The following is a 23,686-nucleotide window of genomic DNA, read 5'->3' as shown; positions in this document are numbered from 1 at the left end:
CTGCAGAGAGACACAAAAGACTAGGGTTACCCCGGGCTGCCGCGGCAGGTAAAACGCGCTGCAGCAAAAAAGGGAACTAGGTTTTAAGAGTGCCTCGAGAGTGACAGAACGGTCCCGGCGAATCTAGCTACGTTAGTGCTGCTTCACACATTTTGACAAACTCCTCAGCCGAGAGAGGTTCGGTAAGTACGTTTAGAATCGAGTCTTTACACAGCGACGCTACTTGGGTGCAATATAGCTGAGCCTGCCAGCTGCACTTTTAGCAATGAGCACACACTTCAGCTTGACGGAGCCTCCAGCGGCCACCTGTGTGATGTTTTTCACAAAGCAAACCTATCTGTCCTCAAGCAATGCCATGAGCGGGAGAAACGATCAAGCTTTCCACATTGAATTTTTAATTTTCAAGACCCAAACTAGCATGATGATTTACACTGGAAATAAGACTAAGGTGTCCGTCGTTGGCCAAGGTAATACTGCACCTGATACCAGCTGGGTGGCCACTGTATTGCGACACGAAACAGTTGTCAGAGTGACACACTCATAGCTTTAAAAAAACTACTATTTTAACAGCGCTAACTATGACATCAGCTTGACAAAACCTTTGCTTCTTCAGCACACTCCTCTCTACCAGGCAATTGAAAGCTCTGTCATCTCCAACTGAGTATGCCAGTATGGTTAGACATTACATTTGTCGACGAAAAGGAACAAGTGCCTTTTATACTGCAGGATAAGGGCCTCTCCAACTGAATTCAATTCAAACTGCTTGTGTCCTGCACTGTCTGAATTCCTTACCTAATTCCTCCATCGTATCTTTTTCTATTTTTAGTCTAGCATATTCAAATTCACTCCGTTACCCTGATGGCCCGGAGATTGTCAGTTCCCAACATTACGCTTAATTTGTAACCTTGAAAAGTAGAACTTCCTTTGCTCCCTCCCAAAATAATATCCTGGCTATGCCACAATCCAGAGAGGCAGGATTTGGCAAGACCTTCTACAACCCTGCTTTTTTTTTTTTCTTTCTTAAAGGGGCCATGGGTACAAAATACAAGTTTGTTTAATTCGAAACAACCAGCTTTTGGTCATTCACTCAGTCCCATTCTAGCCAGGAAAAAAGTTTTTTGATTAAGACAGAAAAATAAAAAATGCTGAGAATTTTTACATTTTGTGCTACACTGATGTGTCATGGGTACAAGTGACGCACTATCTGCCAGCACTAAAAATGCAGTTATCAGTGTGTTAGCTGAACATTAGCATCCACACTAAAATGAAACTAGAGGCCCCACTGCAATCGCTTCTTGGCCTTGGCTTCAGTCCGCAGCCGCGGATCACACGCATAAGATTCCGAGACACCAGAGAAATCGCTGAAAAGTGGCTTGGTAGTCGCCTTTGCTCCATATGTTTTTTTTTATTTATCTTGATTATTTGTTTGTAGTTCGTGGTAAATTTGGTGTGATTGTTACCGGGACAAAGCAGTGTTTTTATCGAACTAAACCTGCATTTTGTCTCCATGGTTCCCTTTAACGTCAGGGCCAACCGGCCACCGCCGACCAAGTGCTGGGAGAGAGTGGAGGACGGTGGAAGGACTCACACTTGTCGGGCGGCGGCTTGTCCCCCAGGGGCTCGACGTAGTTGGCGGGGAAGAGGCCCACGCGTCCCCCGAGCTCCCCCCGCCACCAGGAGGCGTCCTCTTTCCCCAGCACCACCAGGACGTCCCCCTTCTGGAAGGACAGCTCGTCCTCTTGCTGCCCCACAAAGGCAAACAGGGCACGCACTTGCTCTGCACCAGTGCGAGTGGGGGGCGGGGGGGGGGGGGGGGGCACACCGTCAACACCACAGGGCTGCTCCTTCGGTTGCACGCACAAGAAAAGGGGTGCTGACATCTGCCGCTCTTATCTAGCTCGGGGGAAGCAAATGCACAGCAATCGCCTAGGCGAAGTAACGTCTAATAAAGTGTTCTACACTACAGAGACACCCTAATAAAAATAAAGGCACACATCCCTAAAACGTTGACCATTAGGGAGAGTTGCTGGAATAAACTTCCGGCAGCTCTGCTCGTGGAGCAAGAGGAGAAGCACGCGGTGAACTGACCTCCGTGAGTGGCCGAGCTGAAGGCTGTTGGAATGGGAGAGTTCCTACTGCTGTTGGCACCACTGCCAGCCAGGACCTTGACGTAAGTAGCCGGGAACCAGCCGGTCTGTCGCTTCTTCCCTTTCACCTGCACGCCAAACGTCGGTGTTGGGGCCCCCAAATTGTGCACACTTCTCGATCCCCAGCACTCAAGTTCATGCACCGATGCCTGGCCATCACACGAAGGACAATAACGCTAGAGTTAATCAAAAGACCTTAATTACACAGGTACTGCAGCAAGTTTGAACCACAAAGTATTCTAAACAGGGGTCAAGCAAGCAATTGCGCATCACAAGCTGCACTCTGTAAAGTCTGCTGGAACCAGCCCAAAATGCTTCCTCTTTGGCAGTGCCCTTTCAGTATCGGCAGTGGAACAGCATCAGCTATAGTTTCACCTTGTTTTAAAGACACTTAGCAGACTGCCACACTTGAGAAACTACAAGTTACAAATATTGTTCCAATGTTTTGGTGGTTGAATTGCTGAACCATGCAGGCCCACACCAAGCGTTAAAAAAAAAAAAAAAAAAAAAAAAAAGAGAGAAGGGGCAAAGAAGAGAGCTTATTAAGATGCTGATCCTAACCTGTAGCTCCCCTTCCCACCATCCACTGTCCGTCTTCTTGCGCACTTGAATGAGCTGGCCCTTCTCCAAGGTGAGCTGCTCCGGGCCGGTTGCCTTGTACGGGGCTATGACCGACACTATCTCAGGCTTCTTCGTTATCTTGGCATTCTAAGGGCACAGAAGCGAGGGGGGGGGGGGGGGGGGGGGGGGGGAAGGTTTAATGCCAAGATAAATTCTGCATTTGCATAAAAATATGAGCAGACACTTCAACAATCAATACAGGCCACACGTGTGAGCCCTTTCCATTCATACGTGCATTAAAGCAATAGATTTGAGCAGGCTTTCACAATTTCAAAGGTGTTACTGATCAGCCCAGAAAGCACCATGCAGACGACGTGCAATTGCATTCAGGCAGTAGCGAGGTTATTTCTTGATAAATGCACTATCAGATAGGATTCATGTGCCTCATTATGCTTGAATCAACTAAGATATCAAGCTGCCAGAAGATTAGATAACATGGGCACGGTATTCCCATTCTTAGCTGCTGCATGCTACTTCAAATTTAACCCAGAGTCCATTCAGAGTGGGGTTCTGAAAGCCAGCACACCTGCATCGATGACCCCGAGAAATCAAAGGTAAGGCTAGCAAGCCCCTACTAACACAAGTAAAAGGCAAGTACATTGTAAGCAGTAACTGGAGTGCAAAACTTTTAGGCATGGCTAATAGAAACAGCAACTTGATAGAAACAGCAATGATAACAAATCTTCCTGAATAGTAAAAAAAAGGAACAAAAAGTTCTACTTTGCTCGTCAGAAAGTTTGCTCAGACCACTTTGAAGCTGTTGTGTTGAAACAGCACTTCTATTTGATCTCAGTTTATTAATATTTTAGCTATTGTCATGAAACTTTGCAGACATGTTGCAGCATGCCAATTAAAATAATTAAATTTTTAAGTAATGAGAATGGTTTGAAATATGTTCAAATGTTATTGTAAATTTTTTGTGATGAATTTCAAAAAAAAAAAAAAAAAAGAACACCAGAATGGATGCTTATGAATTTTTGCAACCATAATCTGGAAGAACCTACAATTTCATATACGGTTGTTTCGCGATTCTACATCTGCTGCTCCAGAAGAAGTAAAAGTTCACTGTTGAAGAGAAGGAAATAAAATTTGCATCTTTTCTTCAACCATGAAATTTGTAATTGCACAATTATTGATGTAGGAAACCTAAAAAAACTGAAAACGTGAAATGGCTGTGGAAAACTTGTAAGCACCCATTTTGGAATTATCTCAAAAAATTTGACAAAGATTTTACGTAAAAATTTGGCATATATTTCAACTCTTCGTTAAAATATATGCCTATATAAAAATTATTTCCATATGATCAGCACACTAATGTGCAAGCCAATTTTCACGACAATTGCTGAAATATTCACAAGAGTCACTGTACAAAAACTACATTCGGCCAAATCAAGAGCTATAAATTTGTACTGCGGCCTAAACCCAGCTAGCATGTTCCAGAATTTTAGTATGGCACTAGACATAATAAATCATGAACAAATGTCGTCTGCGTCTGTTTTCACTGTTTTCTGTTTTCTATGCTTCAAAATCATGAAACTCTGCAGTTTTATTTTTTTGTCTAATACCAAAGCCTGCGACTCAGTGAGCCCAAGGTATGCAGGAAAGCACTGAGAACAAACCCCTTGATTCATAAAGGTAAGTGCAGAATGACAACATAACGAGCGTAAAAGTTTTTACGCACGTTTCACAAGAGAAAACTTGCATTTACCTTCACTTTCCCATCACTTTGCGGCGTCTCTGGTCTGACAGGCTACAATACAAAAACAAAACGAGAGCTTTCAGAGAAGCACAAAACAGTGCAACAGGGACACCCAAGTGAAAGTTAACTCTATTGTAGGATGTAAACTGTAACAGGAATTAAGCACAGTAGATACTTGGTAACTTTGGAATGGTTTATTTGGAGTACCGGATTAATATGTATGACTTCCACGGTCTCAGGCTTATAATATCCGAAAAAGAAAAGCATGTTTTCTTTATTCTGACAGACTTCAAACTATCAGGCTTCTGTGCCTTACAAAATAAGTTTGTGCACACAAGGGTAGGTATTATTTATGGGTCTCTGTTACTGTAAGAAATGTCACTGAAGCAACCGTCATGCAAACAAAAGCTCCAAGACAAAATCATTCAAATGCTTTGAGTTGGGTTTAGATGAAATAGCCAGACTGGTTACAGCCATGCCGGTGCATAAGAAGTACTTTCCAGTTTGAATGACACGATCCACAAGACAAACTTCATTTCTAAACAGTTTATTGCACAAATGCCAGAAAGAAAAGAAAAGAGGAACATGCAAGTGGTCCCTGGCAAAAACGATGTCTCGCATGGAGGCATCCTTCCTTGGTGTAGAGACAAATTGGGTGAAACGATTACATATCACAGACATCAAGAAACACTATTGTCAGTAAAAGTTTTTACACAAACAATGCTCGGCACAGCATAGATCATGCTGTACTAATAAGTAAGACATGGCCACATGTGTAGACAATTTCATAATCATAGTCAGTAGGCACCAAAGAAAATAGGAGGCATCATCACAAGTTGGCAAGAGTAAACATTCTGAACAAACAAACAAAACCAGCAAAGTAACATAATAGAACAACTGAGTATTGAACCACAAACACCGTATTGCATACAGCCCACTGTGCATAAAGTACACAAAATAAGTGCATGCAAAGAAGAATGTTTGGAACAGAAAGAAAAAAAAAAAGATTACAGGCATTCAATAAGAGCAGCCCAAACAGCAAAACCAAACAAAGAAAGAAAAAGCTTGCTGTGCGCGAATGAAAACAAGCAGCAAAGAGAAGCCCAACAAAATTGCAGCACTTTTACTCGGCTTCGACTGAATGTGAAGCACGTAATAGGAAGTAGATTTTTTTTTCCCTGCGACACCAGAGTGGCTCCAAAGAAGGGCCCCACAGACGCAGAAGTTTCCCCCTCTCCCGACAAGCCAAGCTGGGTGCAACGTAATAAGGGCAGAGAACAGAAAACTGCAGAGTGTGCCGGTCGGTGCGCTGCTCAGAAAACCAAAAGGTCTACCTCCGCTGCGGTGAAGCCCAATTCTTCGTTGGTCGGCAACGCGGAAGTCGCGCTCGGAGGAGGAAAATCCCCAACAGCAGCCGACACTGCTTGCTCCTCCTTTAAGGGAAAGCAGAGCAACACATGTGGCTCCACGATGGCCGCACAAACCCCCACTGGGCGGCAGTGTGCACAGAGGCCTAGGCCGCGAATTCCCCATGCACCACCTCTCGCAGTGCCTCTGTTGTGTCCTGCCTATTTTCAACTACTGTAAAATACTGATCAAGCGCCCCCACCCATGCAAGCGCCCCCCAAGCATTTTCCCGGAATTCAGAATTTCTGTACACGACCAAGCAAGCGCCCCCTCCCACTTCCCGCCATTCCAAAAGCATTTTTTTTTCCAGGCTTTAGGATGCCACAGTGTTCAAAGCCGATGCCGAATCCAATACAATCCAAGTTGTTGCTGCTACGAGAACGCGTTACCAGTCATCGCCGCCATTTTTTCGGGAACGGTTGTCTTTGTTCACTATGCATTCGTACACGGTAAAAAGGAAGCTCGAAGTAGTGGACTGGCATCGGAAAAATGGCAGAAACGTGCACCTCACTTCTCGCGTGTTCAAATAGACCGGTAAATAGGCCGGTTTAGGACAGTAAAAGGATAAGAACTACTAAGTTTTGCTGCAACAAAACTTTGTTGTCCCCGAGGACCCCGACGAGCTGCAGACCGAGGGCCTGAACCTTATTTTGGGATCAAATTCTGTAGAATCATTTTGCAGATTTAACAGTTATTGAAGTGAATGTGAAAATTTACGTTTTTAGCATTGCCTAGAAGTGTCATGACTCATAAATAAACATTTTTCATAATGAAGGCTACACTGCCGTTCTTGCGATTGCCACCATTTTGTGCCGCCATCTTGAATTTGGGGCCCGATCTGAATTAGGGGGGGGGGGGGCGCTTGCTAGGTTTTGGGGGGGCGCTTGCTCGGTATTTTACGGTACATCAATTCAGGTTTGGAGGCGCTGAGTAGCATTGCAGTGCTACACCTAGGTGACCTGCTTTCATCTTCACCTCTTGTAACACAGCCACCTAAAGCTTTTCTGCCTTTTGTGCTATTGTGTCCTTTCAAATTGTGAAAGCCAGCCGATTTATACGGGCGAAGGCAGGGCCAGTCATGTCACTGCTACACGCAATGTGACAACCATGTTGGGCACACATTCCAAAAGGCAATCGAATCCTCACAAATTTTGGGCATTTTGAGCTTTACCCCACAAGTTGCTTTGGTCTTCAAAAAACTTCTCGGGCATTTTTTGCATTACAGTGATGACACAACCCATCAATTTGCGCTATACAGTACAGGGCCCATTGAGCAAGTATATGGCAGCACGCCTCCTGCGTAGCCTCAAACAGTAGACGCCCTCTCCCCACCAATCATGAACAGGTCACTATTTCCCACCAATGCCCCATGCATATTACACAGGTACTAAAACGGCTGAATCTCCGTTTCTATGAGCATGTTCGCTCTTTGAAATACGAACTAGCCGAAGCATGACCCCTTTGCTTAAAGTTCTGTTTCCTGCAAGAACTCTAAAAGTGCTAAAAATATATTGTAAGGCCTTACAAGCAGGGCTCAGATTTCATAAGGCAGATTGCCAGGAATGGCAAGATGCACAAGAGATGCTGCAGCTACATTTTGCAAGACACACCACAAGGTCAACTAAATGCGTTTAATATTCACCCAAATGCAAGTTAAATGTGACAGAAAGAGAGAAAGACATCTCTCCTCACCTTGGCATCCGCCTCGTAGAGGCGAACGTAGTTGCTGGGAAAGATGCCCGTCTGTCCCGCCAGAGTGCCCGTCCACCACTCCCCTTCCTTTTTGCTAACGCTGATCACGTCGCCAGCGCTGAAGCTCAAATCGCCCGGCTCCTGGGACTGGTAGGCGTACAGGGCAACATACTTCTCCTCAGCCGTCACTGGAGGGGCAACAGTTCGCGGTCCGTTAGGCAAGCATATTGCACACAATAAAGCAGCAGCAGCAGTGCACCCCACACAGGCAGTAAATACTTGCATATTTCAGACGTGCAAGCGAACAGCCTGAAATAGAAGAGAAGAGAGCAGATGAATAACAAAATGTACCTGGGAAGTCTGCAGGAGGTTCAGGGGGTACGTCACCAAACTCTTGTGAATCGGAAACCTGGTTGCTGGAAACGGTAAACGAACGTGCCTTAGCGAAAAGGGGACACCGAAGTGGATTGGCGGAACACGTTTTGCAGCTGCATTCCGCAACTCAACACACTTTACCCTTTATTCCACAACACACCCGATGTCTGGGGCCTTCCTCTACACACAAAGCTTGGAAAACCAGAAAACACCAGGCTCCATTCGTAGCTGCTTTGCGACATTGCACTGTGATGTAATGGGGTTGAATGTTACCTCAACTTCCAAAATTTTGGTGTTAACCGGTTTCCCAGTTAATACGGACTTTTTGCTCCTTCACGGACAATTTAAAACAAGTTAAGCGCGGTCACGATCCAGAAATCACCAAGCAGACTTCAAGCAGTCATTACACCTGATGCCACCAAATCTGCGAGACCAACAGCACTTGTAAATTTATATTTTACTGTGAGAAAATGGAAGCACGTAAACTGGTCAAACTTTGAACACCTAACCCCGCATTATGGACTCCTTAAGGAAATAGGGCAATGTCCGTTACTTTCTTCAGTGTCCCCTTAACATAGACATATACATTAGCAGGTCTGTGAAAGAGCCAGCAGAGAAATCGCCGCCAATATCGGGAGTTGGCAGCCCTGCCGCAAGGTATGACTCAACAGACAACTCAAGTGCCAAAGGCTGCTTACTTGTTGAAAGTCTTCATCGGGCCCGAGATGAGTCTCACATACGACTTTGGAAACCAACCCACCTGCACAACATCCAAGAGCGGGAAAAATGCTTAAAACAGCAGGGCAAGTGTCTTTCACCCAATTTACAGGGGAAGGGCCCACTCGCTAAGTTACAAAAGCTGAAATGAAGACTGTAATGGCTAGCCCGAGGGCTCAGCTTAGACGCCAGCCCCAGAGTTTCTGGCACAGTTCCCCATGAAATTAAGCAACAAGTTTTAATCACTCCCCACATGCAACGGTACTAGTGTCTCCTACAAGTCCAGTATAGCATTCGTAAAGAATACATGGGATGCGGTAGCCAGGACTCAGATTTTACGGGTCCCTTTCAGAATCACATTCGGGGCTGCGAACCCTTCTAAGCGTTTGGTTGGGCAAGAACGAGCAGGGTGGCGCAGGGAGGGACCCCGGGTGGGGGTCCTCCTCCTTTGCCTTACCAGGGCCCATGCAAATGCGGTGCACTTATACCTGCAAGCAACACAAAGTTCAGAGTGGAGTGGTCAGCCGAGAGGGGGAGCGGCACTTGCCTTTCCTTGAAACTCTCCGTACCACCACATGTCCTGCTGCTCCTTGACCACAATCACGTCGCCCTTGTTGAAGGTCAGGTGGTTCTCCTTCTTCGCCCGCCACGGGAACAGCGCTTGCGCCTGCAACCCTTGCGGGGCCGCCTGGCCCTGGGAAGACAAGAAGAGAAGGCACAATAAGCAAACCCACTTGCACACATCTAGGAAATTCTCAATTTTGCAGCCTCAAGTGGCATGTTGCTTACAGGCAGCTTGAACAGAAAGGGCACTTCGTCAAAATTTGCGACTAATATCGTTTGAGTTGTCAGCATGAGCTGCTATTGTCCGTGATGGGATTGCCACATCCATGCTGTATGAAATTTGACCTCGAGCATGCTCCAAGGCACACATGGCACAGAAGGTAGCGCATACTCATGGGCTGAGGTTTAATAAAACCACTGATAAAATAACTGATTGCAATCAATAATTGCAGCTCCCACTGAAATTTGAAGCACCCATGTGGGGTCAGTCACCCCTCAATTTATTTTTGTGTGCATCGAAGTTATTGTACGACGTATTTTCTTGATACTGACATCAAGTCAGAAATGACAAAGCCAGACCAAAAAAAAAAATACCGACATTGTGGGGGAATAGAACTGGCAGCATCCAAAATGTGGTTCAGCACTGTGAAATCGTGAAAGCTGACAGGAAAAACTGGTTGGGACTATTTCCTGCCATCATGAACTCGCTACAGGATCACCAACTTGACGACACCTCAGTACAACCAATACCTTCACGCAGCTACTAGCTTTATGAACTATACTCGTGACCAGAAGTTACATGGCCATCACACACAAATTAAAACCACAAAATTGTGCAACATCCCCTTGCACTGCCATTTCAACTCTTGACCAGGATAACAACGGCTCCAACAGTCGTGCTAGAGTGCTAGAGAACCTTGTGTCTAGAGAACCTCGTGTCGTGCCAGAGAACCTCACAGGCATGCTCCTTCTTTAGACTGTGCAAAATGGCACTTCTCAGCCGTGAATGTCTAGGGAATGCCTTGCGGCCAAAGAGGCAAATGTTGGGCAATCCCAGAGGAGGAAGGGGGAAACAGAAAACAACTATTGTCAAAGTGACTTTGTTGTGTGCCTAAACTCTAATCCCACACTTGAACTTCCAGGTTTCACACCTTTTTCATCTATGCACAGCTTCGGGTGTGTACAAAAGCCAATGTATTAAAGGGACACTGAATGAATTTGTCAAACTTCTGTTTTGTTTACATTGCATAGACTGTCTCAAAAGACACAATTTTAATCATTTATCCAGTTGATGAAGCATTAATTAATTGATAAAGCCTGAAAGAAGAAAAAAATACCATGCGAAATTTGCGGCAACCACAGCAACTAGCAGCAGTATTCGAGACTCGATGTGATTGGACAATGTCCAAGATTGGAATTCAAACCAGTTTTGGTTCTTTGAAACAGCATTCTTGGCATCTGACGTTACCGTTGGCTGGGCATTCTCTATATATCAGGAATCGACATACCGCGCTTCTGCCATGTTGTCAGATAAGCCAGCCAGCACTGCTTAGAATCTTAATGCTCACTAGCCAAAACGTATGCAGTGGCTGAATGCCCTCCGCATCATTGGAGATGCTGAAGTGTGAGGCACTTAGCCCCCACCTCTGGAGCTTGCCTGGCTCGTGCCTGTGGCGCAACAGGCATGTTCACACCAGGCCAAGAGTCAGCCTGATTTGGCACTGCGCCCGCTAGCAGTCGCTGCCCTTATGTTCACACCAGAACACGCCAGCATGTCAGTGTCGGTCTGCACACATTCTACCAACTTGCTCGTCGAGCAATGAGGGTTGCAGCACGAAATGGTGAATTCAGTATAGAAAACATTATTCAAGTGCAAAAAAATTGAACTAAAAAAAAAAAAAGAAGAAGAAGAAGAAGAACCACATGCACTGTCGAGGGTTTGAACTTTCGAATTGCAAAACAACGCACCCAGTGCTTCAGACCACTAGGCCATACCAACAGCACTGTTGGGGAGGGAAATATAAAGACAGGAATGGAAATACAAAGTATACAAGGTGTTTCAGCTAACTTTAGCCAGAGTTTTAATATGCCGACACACCCTAAGACGATGCCGCCAAATACACGTTCATATTTGTATGTAGTATGTCACGCAGAATGGCTTGCAAAACGTCCGAATAAACTGAATATTTCCGCGAAATACAAAAAATACACCATGTGACACGCTTGCTTGCACATCGTGATTGCTCCCAAATGTTCTCTGCACAAACAATCATAGGCGCGCTGCCACTTAAAAAGTGACAGGGTAGATGACGAACCTTTGCTTCTGGCAGCACAAGCGATAACCACTGCGTCTGCTAATCGCTATGACGAACTGTGCTGAGAGAAGCACATCGCTGGCGTACATGGCACAACCAACATCTACGTTACTGCCCTGTCGCCTTTTTGAGTGGCAGCGCGCCTTTATCTGTTTGTGCGGGGAAAGTCTGGGAGCACTGCAATCAAGACGCGCAAGCCAGCATGTCACGTGGTGCTTTTTGTATTTCGCGGGCATCTCCAGTAAGCTGAAACACTAATACTTAATAGATAGAAAGACGAAAACTGCTGATTCGGAAGTTTTGCAAACCACTGTGCAACTTTCTAATTGAGATTTTTTTGCCAGCTTTGGTAGTCCGAAAGTTGGCTAATTAAAATTGGCTGATTATTTAATTAAGCAAATTACAAAAAATAGCGACACTACATACAGGAGTGAGCCACATGCATGTGGTCACGTCGTCGTAGAGTGCACCGGAATATTTTTAAACTCTGGCTAAAGTTAGCTGAAACACCCTGTATATTGCACAGCCTGTTTACATTTTTATTTAGTTTCAGCATTCCCAGCAGCTTAGATGACTACTCCTTAAATCATGCTTGTGCGGTAAGCGTCCCCCAAATTCCCACAAACATCTCTAGCGACTGCATTCCTCAGGCAGAAAAGCGATCACAAATGTGTGGTCATGCTGCTGACCGCTGTGCTAGTTCACCCAGTGCAAAAAGTACTTCCTGCACCTTGGTTTTATGCTTTACAATAGAAGTTTTAGTTGATTTAACCTATATTAATTTCACTGACTCCTCGTTTGCCTTTAACTGGCACTAGATTTTCTACTATCGTAGCAGCCAGCGAAGCATTGCATTTGCGCTTGTGTGAAGCACCTTGACTTCATAGGCTTTATAAACTTCATACAGCCTACAAACTAACAAACTAAAGGCACATTCTTCCAGGAACAAAACGAATTGTAATGAACCACCGGCGGCCAGCTGACTGACTGTCAAAGGGTCTGCAAGCCACACAGTAGCGCATCCAAGCCAAGCCATCTAAAGCGAGCGTCACACATATCATAAGAACTCGGCAAGGAGGATGCAGAGATGAGGACAGCCCTTCCCAATTGATTTTTCTACTAAATAAAGTAGCGTAAAAGCACTGAGAGTAGTTGATACAATAGCTTAAGGACTTCAGACCACAATTTGCAAGTAATTCTACAATGTTTAGAAATCCTTTCAGTGTCCCTTTAACGTGGGCTTCATGCAGAAACTAGAACGCACTGGCCTCGCAGCGAAGCAAACTTTTTGTACCACTGCCAGCGTCCTTACATGGAAAGCTAGTGACATGAGGTCCACAATGAGGGCTTTACGAAACCCCCAAACTGGAGCTTCATTTGAGAACCACCAGTCTAGGGAATAGCGAAAGGCCTGAGAACTTTACTTTGCAACTGACAAATGCACTAGCAAAGAGACAACAAAGTGCCCATGGCAGAAAGGTCAAAGGTCAGCCCTCCTAACCCTTTCACTGGAGAATTTTTTTATGGCTAGTCGTCACTCCCCACCGGGTTTTTAAATTTTTTTTGTTTAATTTGTGAAAATTTTGTGCTGGTAATCCACTACGATGCTGTCCAGGACATTTAAGCACTTTATTCAGGGAAGCTCGCACTCACGCGCAAGACTTGAATGGTGAAGCTATTGTAGGTGAGCATTGCTGGACACATGGACAAGTTTCAGTGCCATTGTTTATTTGCATAGTTGCGGTGCTAGAAATCGCCTTCGTATGCATCGAAGCGATCGTCGTCTTCTTTGCGGCGAGTGGTGGATGCAAAGTTATCCTCAGCATTGTATACTTCCATCAGCTCTTTGTCATCGACTCGAAGCAGCGGTGGTGGATCTGCAAGTTGTCTCGGGAAGGACTGGCACACACGAACTCCATGTCTCCAATTATCCATAATGGCTTCTAGAGAATGCAGTAGCCACGGTCACCTCTCCCAGGCAGGGTGTCTAGGTTTGTCTAGGTAGAATGTAGGGTGTCTAGGTAGGGTGTCTAGGTAGAATGTCTAGGTTTGTGGAGGACTTTTTAACATGGCATTTTCAAAACAATGCACTACTTAAAGCGGCAGCTCGCAGCTAACACGCGAATAGCAAGACCATCCTCATTGCTTTGGTCAGATCTAACTCGCCAGTTAACGCAACCGTACTCCAAGACAAGACGACGCGAGTGAAGAAACATGCACTCAATCTGTTGTCTAAAATTTACCTGACAATCTACGCATTTATGAGACTTTTTAATAGATGGTGCGACATGCCCACAATAACGTTTTTGCACGGATCGCCTTGGGAGTGGCAAGGAGTCAGGTAAGGAGGCAGCACGAGTATACTCTAGCATGGCAAGGGGTGCACGTGTGTGGTTACCCGAGTAATCACGGGAGTGGCAGTAGGTTAAGGAGAGTTGGGTCAGACAGCGTGCTCACTTCGCCAGGCACGGGTGAGGTGGTGTCCACGCTGGGGGCCCCCCGGGGCAGCTGGGTAAAGCAGGAGTTCTCCGAGGGCTGCAGAACATCGGGTGCCGACGCCTCCTCCAGCACCGGCTCCCGGCCATTCTCCGGGGCCTCGGAAATTCCTCTGCAGGATCGGAGGGAACAAACGGTGAGCACCAGCTGTTTCCCCATCTGGACGCCAGTACTCAGAGCAATAACGCTGCGAGGGGAGCTAAGTTTGCACAAAATCCTCCAGCCAAAGTCGTGGAGACTGTTAGAAAGAGCACTTGCTCTTCGCCGAGTTTCTCATCTCTCACTGGCAAACACCAGCAAAGAAAGAAAGAACAGGCACAAAGACTAAAATGGGACATTTCGGACATTTTGGGGGCGTGCTTCACAGCACAGCCAATCGTTGCCTGACACAGCAGTGAATCAGCAGCGAAAGCAGAGCAAGTCTTAAGATTCCTACTCCAGATGGAAGCAAACTGCTAGGAGACACCGAAGGGAGGGGGAAAAGGAAAGGCGGAGAAGACTCACTCCAGGGTCATCTTCATCTCGGTTCCCACAATGTGCACCGTCTCGGCTGCCGCGGCTGCGGGTGTCGCCCCCTCATCGTCCGTGGGCAGGAATCCGCCCACGGGCGAGGTCACAACCTTCTCGACGTAGGACTCGGGAAACCAGCCTGTCTTGCCCTGCAGCTCTCCCCCAAGCCAGCCCGGCTCCCCGTGCTGGTTCTCCTGAACCTGCACGAAAAGGGGGTGCGGCACGAGTGAAGCTTCAAAGCTGCACCCCAAGGCAAGCAATGAAAAGAGTACCGACACGAAATTTTTGTGTTACGCCTTTTTCACTGCTATGGGTGGCTACCGGCCCACTAATCACAGGGAGGCACATTAAATGGTTGATCGCATGGCTAATATTTATTTACAACCCCATTTATTCGTGTCACTGCTGGTCTGGGCGCGTGCCTCCAGACCAGCAGACGTCACGCGCACCCGAGCAGCATGATGTCAGCCCAAAGACTGATGTAATGCACAAGGTGGAGAAGCGCACGCCAACAGCAGCCAGTGCTCCGGCTATGTCACAGGAGCCCTGACGTCGGCAGTTTGGGCCCCGGTGCTCAATGCTGATGCCGATGTCAAAAGGGTATCCGTTCTGAGCTTTCCTGTGCATGCAAGGATTAAAACCGATTTAAAATATGTTATACTGAATGGCTACGATTGAAGCTTCCTGGCAGATTTGTTCATATTCAAAGGAAGCTTTTTACATAGTTATCTCAGCTTTTAAATTTCATGTCAGTACTCCTGTAAAGGTGTCATGCACACAAAACACAACCTCGTTCAGTCCGACACAACTAGCTTTTGGTGACCTGCCACGGTGACTCAGTGGCTAAGGTGTTGCGCTGCTGAGCACGAGGTCGCGGGCTCGATTCCTGGCCGCCGCGGCCGCTTTTCTGATGGAGGCGAAAAGCAAAAAACGCCTGTGTGTTCGAGATTTCGGCGCACGTTAAAGATCCCCAGGTGGTAAAAATTATTCCGGAGCCCTCCACTACGGCGTGCCTCATCGCCTGCATTGCATCGGCGTGTTAAACACCACAATCAATCAAACAACTAGCCTTTGGTAACTGACTCAGCTCCACTACAGTGCAAAAAAAGTTTTCTAACGAAAACCAAAAACATGAGAGATATCAAAAAAAACGAAAATTTTGGGCTAAAGTGATGTAATATATGGGCCAGCACTGAAAGTGTGTTCACTGCACATCAGCATTCAAGTGATATAAGCTAAAGGAACTAGAAGCATCACTGTAATCGCTTATGCCTGTGCTACATGGTAACTTTTAATTGACTATTGAACGCTCACAAGTGCGCACTGTGTATTTACAATGGGACACTGGATAGACAATAGCTTCCACGGCCTTTGGAGGGCCTTTGAAATGGCCATGTACCACAGGTATTAGTCATGTTAGAATTAGAATCGCACAAAGATTCTGTGACGTGATAGAGAAATTCACCGTGAAGTGGCTGAAGGAGTCACCCCTGCTTCACATATTTTCTTTAACACCTCCATTATTTGCCGAAGGTTTGTGACAAAATTAGTATCATTTTCAGGACAATGCAGTTTTTCTATGAACCGCACTTGTATTTCTCTTAATGAGCCCTGTAAAGCAGCACGGTTACATGTGCCACCAGTTCTTGAGAACTGGCATTTGATAACACTCATCGCATTATCTGCTTCGACTCATTACTTCTGAAAAGGAATAACCCTCGAACTTGTACGAGCTTGATTGTGGCGAAATTGAGCTATCGGGCTCACTGAAACAGCTTGCTATGAGACCCCGCAGTGCAAGCAATGGTCAGCAGAAAATGCACAACTCACCATGATAATGTCTCCCGGCATTATGGACAATTCGTCGGCGTTTCGCGCCTCAAAAGCGTACAACGCCCTGTATTTGACAAGGCCAGATGACAGCGGTGCTGGCTCTGTGCTTTCTCCTGGAAGCAGGCAACAGAAGATGTCACAAGCCAGACAGAATTTGATAAAAACCGCGCTTATCATTCTATTGCGACAAGATGCACGATGCAATATTCCAGTTATTACTGCCTCAAATTTAATGCAAAGCTGCTGAAAACGACAGCATGAGCATGATCTCAACCCAGGGAACATTAAACCAAATGCCACTGCATCGTAGGCACCTGATTGGCCTCATTAAACAGCAGAACAAACAATTGAATATAATGTATTTTGAACAGGAGTGAATTAAGGATCCACCAGTAACAAAGCACACAGCAACCCACCCACCTGGCCACGAATCAGCGGACGCAAACTCTGAATGGTCGTTCCAAGCATCTAACGTTACAGAACTGGTGCTCTGTTTCTTCAATGCCAGGGCTTTTTGCTTCTTCTGATTGAATTCCTGCATCAGCGCCTCGTTCTGTTGTGCCAGCTCTGCCAACTTGTCATTTAACTCCTGGAGGGGAGAGAAAGAACAGGCAGGCCCATCGAAGAAATCAGTTCGCTTTTAAAGCATTCCAGTTAGAGGGGGGAAGGTAAGAAAATGTGGGGCCCTCACTTTCAACTGCGCATTGCTCTTGTCGACGTCTTGCTGCTTGAGTTCCGTTTCCTTATCGACGCTGGCCAGCGTCGACCGTAACATGTTCAAGCTGATTTCTTTGTTCCCACAGTTGCTCATGGCGAGAGAGAAGCCGCCTGCGTGCGTACAGCGTGTATAGCTCGGTCAGTGGTAGAACTTCCCAAAGACGACGCTTGCAACAATGCAAAGGCAAGAGAACTCACCATTTGTTCCGGCTGCCGTCGTTTTTAATCGGCCCTGGAGGGAGAGCTTCTCTTGGTTTAAAAGAAGCATTTTGTCACTGATTTCCTGAAAGAGAAATACGCACTTTCTCATTCGCAGAAGGCAACACCTTGCTTTCTAAGAACACACTCGCTGTCAGGGGCAAGTGTTTGCGCATGAGTGGACCGCAACGCCCACCTTCAGTTCCAGCCGTGTCTCGTTGAGCTCCCTCATCTTGGTGTCTCTGTCCACCCTCATCTCGTCGATGCAGGCCTTCATCTCTGCCACGCCTTTCTTCGTCTCGGCAAGCTTCTGGTTGGCATCGTTGATTTTGTTCTCCTACAAGGGGTAAACAGGACAACACAAACAGTGGCATTTGAGCAGTTGAAGCCACTGCGTTATAAATGGTGACAATGTTACATTATTGACGGAGCAATTGAGGAAGAAGAAAAAAAAAAGTTGTTCTGCACAAGACACAGTTTCAAGACGAGCTGAAGTCAACCGTCACAATGAAGATGAAAGGCGAGCTGAAGATATTTTGCTATAACTGCTTCTTCACAACCATGATACAGATATCTACCATCAGAACTGCAATGGCTAATTGATATTAACATTTATTCCACATTCTTGCCATACCCATTTCACTATCAATTTTGGTTGATGCTCACTAAATCTACAAGCTTAACATGCCGTGGCCATAAAAATTTTGCAAATAAATTAAGGCTAAATGTTATGTCCTATGAGCTTTTAGTATGAAGTTGTGCGAGTTCATTTTCAATGGCTGCATACAAACACTCCCCCGCAGGTACTTCGTAGGGACCTTTCAAGAACGGAGCCTTCCCAATCCAACTAGAGATGGGTCGGCAAATAGGCAAGCATGCGGAAAAAAGGTGGAGGTCGAGTTGAAGGCCATTAAGAAGACAAAAAGACACTTAAAGGGTAGTAAATAAACGGGGACTTTAAAAACTACCCAATTACGGCTGCCACTTGGGTCTCATTGCAGCCATGGGCATCTAAAAGGTCTTCGCAAAGCCTCTACTTGACTTTATTTGCAGAAGACTGGTCCCCCCACGATATATATGAAGCCGTCCACTTGAGAGAAGGCGCTTGAAAGAAGAGGAAAAGGGGACGCACCACTTGCTCGATCTGCAGGGCGAGCGCCTTCTTGTGGCCCCTGAGCCGGCTGATGGCCTCCATCTCGCGCTGCTTCTGCGAGAGCAGCTCCTGCATGCGCTGCTTCTCCCACTCCAGCTGCCGCTGGCGCTCCATCTCCCGCCGGGCAGCCTGCGTAGTCATGGTCATTCAGATCCAGCCAGGGCCTCTCGGACACTCACTCCATCCACGCCACTTTACGCGAGTGCACGTTTATAACTACAATGTACGGAAAACTGTACCCTGTTTGACCCCGAAAGGCACATTTCGAGGTTTTTTAAGAAACAGAGGCTGCATTTTCCTGAATGAGCTGAAAACTACTCTTGAGCCCCACCACACTAAGAGGTAGAGATATAACTGAGCCCTTGCTCTGATAAAACAAGACCGGACTTCTCAACAGCCGTAGCCACCCACATTAGAGAGTTTTAGAATACCATTACCATGTATGTCTGCATTACCATTTATGTTACCGTAACCCGGAATTTCCGTTTACTGCTGAAAACGGTAAGACACATTTTAGCACCCCATTTGCAGTTTGCCTATTCCGGCTGCCTTGGTGCAGACAGTGACATCTGAAGAATTAGTCTCAAAGCAAATCATGCATAATTTTGTAGCTCATATCTAATTGCTCCCATTTAAAGTAGTTTGAATAGTGTTAAGGTTCCTGTTCGCGGAGACTTCTCACGCATGCACAGTAGATGGTAGACTTACCAGCACAGGCTTTACCAGTGCCAGCAAGCTTCCTGAGCAGATGAAATGAACTTTTGCATCTTGATTAAGGGAGACGCGGGTCTTGGAATCCCGAAATTTGGCCAAAAAAAGAGTTTAGAAATCGCCATTTTCGGAAAGTAGAGCTATTTTTCTACCGGTTAGCAAAATATTCAGACCCAGGAGTACGTATTTGAGCCATAATATCAATTTATAGCACCGACGACCGCTAAAATCGGCCAAGATTCGACGCGAAAATAGCATTTTTTCGACGACTCGCCCCTCGGGTTCTACATGCGCCACGGCGTCCATCTTGGTCTCATTCGAAAACGCGTCTTTTCGTTTTCAATTCCCCGCCAGAACCACTCAGTTTCGTCCGTTGGTTGCGAGCAAAACCGGGTTAGAAAAGAGACGGAACGCGCCGCCTAATTGGTTACTGACTGCACGTGACTGCAGGGCGCAACCTCATTGGCTGGGCGCCGTGGGTCGTCTGCTCGGCACTCTCATCACAGTGCAACGGCTCATGTATTCGTCTATGCGAGGACCGGCAAAAGCCCCGCATGGTGTAAAAATAAAGTAAAGATGTCTATCGATAACCGAAAGGGAGAACAAGCATTATTAAAAGCGCCTGAAATACGATTTTCTGCTCGTGTGACGACGACTTATCGCGAGAACAGCCCCGAGACGGAGATTACGCCTGCGGGGGCACTAAGGTGCGTCTATCTTTCGATCAGCAGCAAACAAAGAAAAGAAATGATAAAGTGGAGGATGCCGCATGCCGACGTCGCAAAGGAAGTGTGTTCATTCTGTTATCAACGATGCCGCGGCGGGTCGGCTCGCACTCCAGCACGCGCTTCCTCGTCGGCAGGTTACCATATAGATGAGCGATTTGAGAATTATACCGTAATTACCCGATTCTAACGCGCCCCCGATTCAAACGCGCACCCTATTTTCCTGGCAAAAAAATCGAAAAAACTTGCACTTCCGATTGTAACGCGCACGGATTTATGTCTCGAAGTAATCTCACCCATCTCCCTCCTCGTGGCTCACCGCTGACCACAACATCTCGTATTTGGTGCCGTCAAGCGCGTTCGCGATGCCACACTTCATAACGAACGTTCAACCATGATCGCTGGGATCGTGGCCGACGCCTCGCACGCCCATCCTGCGAACTTTTCCAGAGGTGCACACTTCAGCCGACTACTCGTTTTGAACGCGCGAGAGCCGCTGCTGCCATTGCTGTTATCAAGTGCGCAAGTTGAACGATTTGATGATTTGTGTGAACGCCGATAGAAAAGCCTGGGCGCAATGCTTCCTGCGTCCGAAAAATTGTTGCTAAAAGCTTTGGCGCCATCTTGAGATGGCGATAGGCGAGACGAAATTTCGGTTGTTTCGGCAGTTTCAGTTTCGTATCCGATTCTAACGCGCATGCGATTTTTCGACCTATTTTTCCGGAAAAAAGATGCGCGTTAGAATCGGGTAATTACGGTAAATGTTTGCACTGTGCACAATGTGCGTTGGTGACGTGATACACAAGTAGATTAAACTAAAAACGTGGTTATCCCACCTAGCCAAGCGCATGCACGTTATAGAACAGTGGCGGGCTTTCCGTTACCAGCCCCTTCGCTGCAACTCATTTCACGCGATGCAAATCCGATTTGATTGCTACAAATGAAGCAGTAACATAACAAAATAAAAGTTTACAACTGTGGTGCACGATCGGCACCTCAGCCCTAGTCGCCAAAGGGTGACGGCGCGCTGCCAACAGCATAAAAATTGAAGCAACGTTCTGGCTTTGCTTTTGTTCAGTTTTTCTGCCAGGTTCCATCTGTAGGCAGATGATTTCATAATTTTCCCACCAACTGATTTCAGCAAACTTGGTATGCTCGTGTTGAGCGAAAAGCAAGCTACATTCTAGAACCTTTCTTTTTTTTCATATGCTCAATAGATAAAACTGTCACTTGTAGTAAAACTTTTACTGCGATTTTCTCAGCTTCCCTTTTTTTTGCATATGTGCCTAGCCTTACTGGGGTTTTGAGGTAGCTTTTTTTTTCAAAGGATTTCTGCAAGTTTTATACCGTTGAATTCGGGATAAAATGACTGCATGCTGATACTACTTAAATTGGCTCATTTTGCCCTAAATAAATGTTATGAGTAATAATATGAGCTTAATTTTTCTGAAAACTGTGCTTGGCATAATTAGTCCAATTTTATCCAATCAACCAGCTTTACAGGAATATAAATAGCATCAGCATGCATGGCAGGTCTTAAGCTACACATCCATACTATTTATTTAAAAAAAAATTGAATAAAAAGTTCCTTAAAGGCCCGTAAGAAATTACTTAATTAGGCTCCAGTGTTTTCTTTACAACTCAAAAAATAATTACACCACTTGAAAACTAATTACATATTTGAAACGAGGAAGACAAAACACATATGCACAGTGATTTTCATTATCACAGATCAATTAATAAAAAAGTTCATTTCAAGACCCACGTCTCCCCTTAAAGCAAATGCAGTGCACTCAGCGCTTGATGCTTAATACAGTCGAAAAAAGTATCCTTAGTTATGTTGTTTATCACGTTTTTCTTGTTAAATGGTGCTCACAAGCACAAGAAACAACTATTTTTCTCAAATGGGCAAGCCAAATGGCCGCCGCTACGCATGCAAAGCCTCGCCTGCCTCAAATAGTTGACAAATTTCTGAGCTTGCAAAGTGCTTTTTTGCCTCCGCAATTGCGCTGGGCAAGGTTATTGAATAAGTACTACAACATATTTTACCCATTTCTTGCGAAATATGAAACATTGAAAATTGAAACATTAAAGCTACCTTAAACGGAATCAAATAGATATGAGCAACAAAGTTATGCGTTCTTTGCTTAGAGTCTAATTCATCAGATGTCACTACCTGCACCACAGCAGCCGGAATGGACGAACTGCAAATGGTGTGCTAAAACGTGCCCTACCATTTTCAGAGGTAAACAAAAACTCCGCCTTTTGGTAACACGGTAAACGGTAACGCAAGCATGGTACCGATATGCTAAAGCCCTCCATCAGCCACTTGGCGCGCACTCACCTCTCTTTGTTCCAGCGCCTTCCTCCTCTGCTCCTCCTTCTCCTGCTCGAGTTCTCGCTGCCGAGCCAGCTGCTTTTCCAGCTCCAGCTGACGCCGCCTCTCTTGCTCCTGCCTGCACGGGGAGCGACAACAGCACACAACGAGACGTGACCAGCAGCACGAGGCAATGGTGCTGTGCAAATGAACTGAACGTTTAAAAGTGACTGAGCCCACTGAAACCCTATTCGAAGCACCCTCTCCAGTGATAACCACTACAAAATAAAGTCCGATTCCCATGACCGGAAAGTCCGAATTTACAATGGCAGTACGTCTGCCATCTCTCAAAGTGCGATAAATGCAGGGCCCAAATACATTTTGCGCGTGCTTTTAGCAGGGCACTTCATTGAGACAACTACCCATTTAAATTTCTGAACCTCAAAATTCTTTGAAAATAATCAACATTTTTGAATGGTGCTATCTGATTCAAAGCCAAATCAAAAATTTTATTAGCTTCAACATTTGAAAATTCCGAACATTCATGTTCTCTTTTGATTTGTACCAGATGTGACCTTCCCCTGTGGTAGCAGCATTGGCTATGAGAGCAGCACTGGCTAATCGTCATCGCCATGGGAGCAACAAAAAGGCTGCGGGCAGACAGCGGGCCCCTCATTGCCACCACCTGCACATCACCTGACACCGAACATGCGACAATGTCACACAAAAGCCTCAAATCATTTGCAAAAGACCATTTTGCTTCCTTCACAAGGTAGTTCCTTCACAAAGACTTCCTTCACAAGGTAGTTCAGTTTTTTTAATGCAGTGAAAATGGTTCGCAACTGAAGAGTACAAAGATGAAAAGACATCCTGGATTTTTCAGTTTGTTATTCTAGAAAAATAACGAAGTAAAGAAGCAACTGCCGCATTACCCGATACTTGACATTGCTGCCTCAGTGCTGCTCTACCACCACAAAGGGTGCAATGAAGCCCCAACAAGCTCCTTTCATGAGTCTCCCATGGCCGCCCAAAACCCTATGCAACGACTAGCAATGAGAACAAAGTGGACACACACAGAGAGGGAGAGGGAGATGTATGAAGAAGAACGAGCGGTGCACCTGATGCGCTCCCTCTTCTCCTGCTCCTCCCGCTCCTTGCGCTCCCGCTCCTGCTGCTCCTTGCGCTGGCTCTCGAGCAGCGCCTGCCGCCGCTTCTCCAGCTCCGCCTGGCCCTTCTCAAAGTTGGCCCGCCGCTTGTCCTCAAAGGTGGCCATGTTCTTGTCCTCCTCCCGCATGGCCCCCCCGTCACCCCCCAGCGACAGCAGGTCGGAGGGAATCAGGGGGCCCCCTCCTCCTCCCCCGCTGCCCCCTCCTCCAACACCTCCTCCTGCACGCACACCGCCCAGACACCGTCACCTCCTTCCCACTGCTCCTCCCGACGTGATCTTGTGCGAGGAGACTCTGTTCAAGAGCTTAGGAAACTGTTTTAG

At 46.3% G+C, this 23,686-nt stretch overlaps 1 protein-coding gene and 1 long non-coding RNA gene across 7 annotated transcripts in view; one reads left to right on the top strand and one right to left on the bottom strand.

Annotated features, from left to right (window-relative positions):
* LOC144152665 (uncharacterized) overlaps positions 1-1,668 on the top strand; it is a 93,665-nt gene extending 91,997 nt beyond the window's left edge. Inside the window, exon 3 of the long non-coding RNA XR_013319204.1 lies at positions 1,528-1,668. This is a non-coding gene — a long non-coding RNA (uncharacterized LOC144152665). The remainder of the gene's footprint in view (positions 1-1,527) is intronic.
* The window catches only part of Dap160 (dynamin associated protein 160), a 78,535-nt gene that overhangs the window by 41,614 nt on the left and 13,235 nt on the right, over positions 1-23,686 (bottom strand). For 3 of the 6 annotated variants that reach the window (XM_077684029.1, XM_077684031.1, XM_077684030.1), the window contains exons 8-26: positions 23,316-23,583; positions 22,225-22,336; positions 18,424-18,573; positions 17,488-17,628; positions 17,292-17,376; positions 17,068-17,204; positions 16,797-16,965; positions 16,374-16,489; positions 14,538-14,743; positions 13,995-14,145; positions 9,206-9,352; positions 8,640-8,701; positions 7,918-7,982; positions 7,567-7,754; positions 5,802-5,900; positions 4,477-4,518; positions 2,709-2,855; positions 2,089-2,215; positions 1,589-1,777 (exon numbers count right to left, since the gene is read on the bottom strand). In XM_077684029.1, coding sequence (XP_077540155.1) covers positions 1,589-1,777; positions 2,089-2,215; positions 2,709-2,855; positions 4,477-4,518; positions 5,802-5,900; positions 7,567-7,754; positions 7,918-7,982; positions 8,640-8,701; positions 9,206-9,352; positions 13,995-14,145; positions 14,538-14,743; positions 16,374-16,489; positions 16,797-16,965; positions 17,068-17,204; positions 17,292-17,376; positions 17,488-17,628; positions 18,424-18,573; positions 22,225-22,336; positions 23,316-23,583 — 2,601 coding nt within the window. The remainder of the gene's footprint in view (positions 1-1,588; positions 1,778-2,088; positions 2,216-2,708; positions 2,856-4,476; positions 4,519-5,801; positions 5,901-7,566; positions 7,755-7,917; positions 7,983-8,639; positions 8,702-9,205; positions 9,353-13,994; positions 14,146-14,537; positions 14,744-16,373; positions 16,490-16,796; positions 16,966-17,067; positions 17,205-17,291; positions 17,377-17,487; positions 17,629-18,423; positions 18,574-22,224; positions 22,337-23,315; positions 23,584-23,686) is intronic. The other 3 variants (XM_077684032.1, XM_077684033.1, XM_077684034.1) reach the window with 3 other exon arrangements.

The sequence above is a fragment of the Haemaphysalis longicornis genome, unplaced genomic scaffold (genome assembly GCF_048455015.1).
Source record: "Haemaphysalis longicornis isolate Haplotype H1 unplaced genomic scaffold, Haemaphysalis longicornis Haplotype H1 scaffold_9, whole genome shotgun sequence".
NCBI classification, from domain to species: domain Eukaryota; kingdom Metazoa; phylum Arthropoda; class Arachnida; order Ixodida; family Ixodidae; genus Haemaphysalis; species Haemaphysalis longicornis.
This window is presented reverse-complemented; position numbering and strand designations above follow the sequence as displayed.